This window comes from Pundamilia nyererei, unplaced genomic scaffold (assembly GCF_000239375.1).
Source record: "Pundamilia nyererei isolate P.nyererei 1_Seehausen unplaced genomic scaffold, PunNye1.0 scaffold00009, whole genome shotgun sequence".
Taxonomy (NCBI): Eukaryota; Metazoa; Chordata; class Actinopteri; order Cichliformes; family Cichlidae; genus Pundamilia; species Pundamilia nyererei.
This window is the reverse complement of record NW_005187410.1, coordinates 1878054-1879347: the sequence shown is the minus strand read 5'-3', so window position 1 is coordinate 1879347 and position 1294 is coordinate 1878054. Positions and strand designations below refer to the sequence as shown.

Here is a 1294-nt window from a genome sequence, read left to right as displayed (position 1 = left end):
TCTGATGCTTCATTGCGTAAAGGAAATCTAAAAATTGTCCCACTGAAGTGCTGATCCTCCATGACAACTTTTGACCATCCATGTTCACATACAAGTGAGACTATATCTCTAAATGGTTGAAACTGATCATGCATATTCAGCAGAACTTCTTGGTCTTCAGAATCATCCAAAGACCACCGAAACCCTCCATTTCTCTCTCCAAATACTTTTTCTTGGGGATCCATCATGCCAAGATGCTCTGAACTCAATATACTTGGCACATCTGTGAACAAAGAAAGTATATGTTCCAGTTCATGTTGTTATAAAATACTTCTCATACTAACTGTGATAATTATAGATAGTTTCACCTGTTATGTGGTAAACAGAGTTGAAGCCGATTCCAAACCTCCCAACTTTGCTTGGGTCATCACGCTTCACACTCCTTCCAGCCATCTGAATTCCTTGCCAGTCTTCAACAGTAAATGCAGCATTGTTGTAGGCATAGAGAGCAGGACCTTTGGAAAAACACAACATGCTCATGACTCATGCTTAAGGCTGATACATCCTCTTCATATGATATTTTGATCTCTAACCGAGAATATTCTAACAGAAAGGCTGGTGTCAATGCAATGCTGTTGGGAATGTTTGAATTTCTGTTGAACATCGTGGCCACAGTCTGGTGTAAATGCAACTAGTTGCAATGCTAACGTGGACTTGCATCTGCTGTCTTAGTCTGCATATTATGATTAAGTTGCAACATGACTGAATATAAGAAACCTGAGATCCACTACCTAATAACCTAATAAGCATGCATCAACCTTTGAACTGAAAAGAACCCACACAGACATGGAGAAATATAAAAGCTTCACAAGGAAGGGCCCCAGGCCAGATTCAAACCCAAGACCTCTTGTTTTTGAAAGGACATGAAAAATAAATGAGGACAGTGGTCTACAAACCAATGTGTGGCACCACATCTTTTATATTTTCTACCATCAGACTCTAATAACAAGCTTGTTGATCTTCCCCAAAAAACTCCCTCTAACATATTTATGATAATCTGGAACTTAAGAAAAAGAAAGTCTAACAGAGGCAAGGTCACCAGGCTATCCGGTCTTTAAGTGATGACGTGACGAATCCTGCTTCTGGGCCTAAAGTAGTCTGTGTTTAATATGGCTTTTGTGTTGTTAACATGTTTAATGTTTTGTATTTTTTTCTATTTAATCTCAAAAAGCTCCTAAAAACAGTCAGTGATCACTGTTGACCTTTCTCGGCTTTTATTACCGCATCCGATATAGTGTGTTTTTTTAATGAATAA

General features: G+C 38.6%; 1 protein-coding gene across 1 annotated transcript in view; it reads right to left on the bottom strand.

Moving 5' to 3' along the window:
• The window catches only part of LOC102200892 (sacsin-like), a gene marked incomplete at its 3' end in the record, with an annotated part of 20302 nt that overhangs the window by 2625 nt on the left and 16383 nt on the right, over positions 1-1294 (bottom strand). Inside the window, exons 4-5 of the mRNA XM_005723633.1 lie at positions 348-494; positions 1-262 (exon numbers count right to left, since the gene is read on the bottom strand). Coding sequence (XP_005723690.1) covers positions 1-262; positions 348-494 — 409 coding nt within the window. The remainder of the gene's footprint in view (positions 263-347; positions 495-1294) is intronic.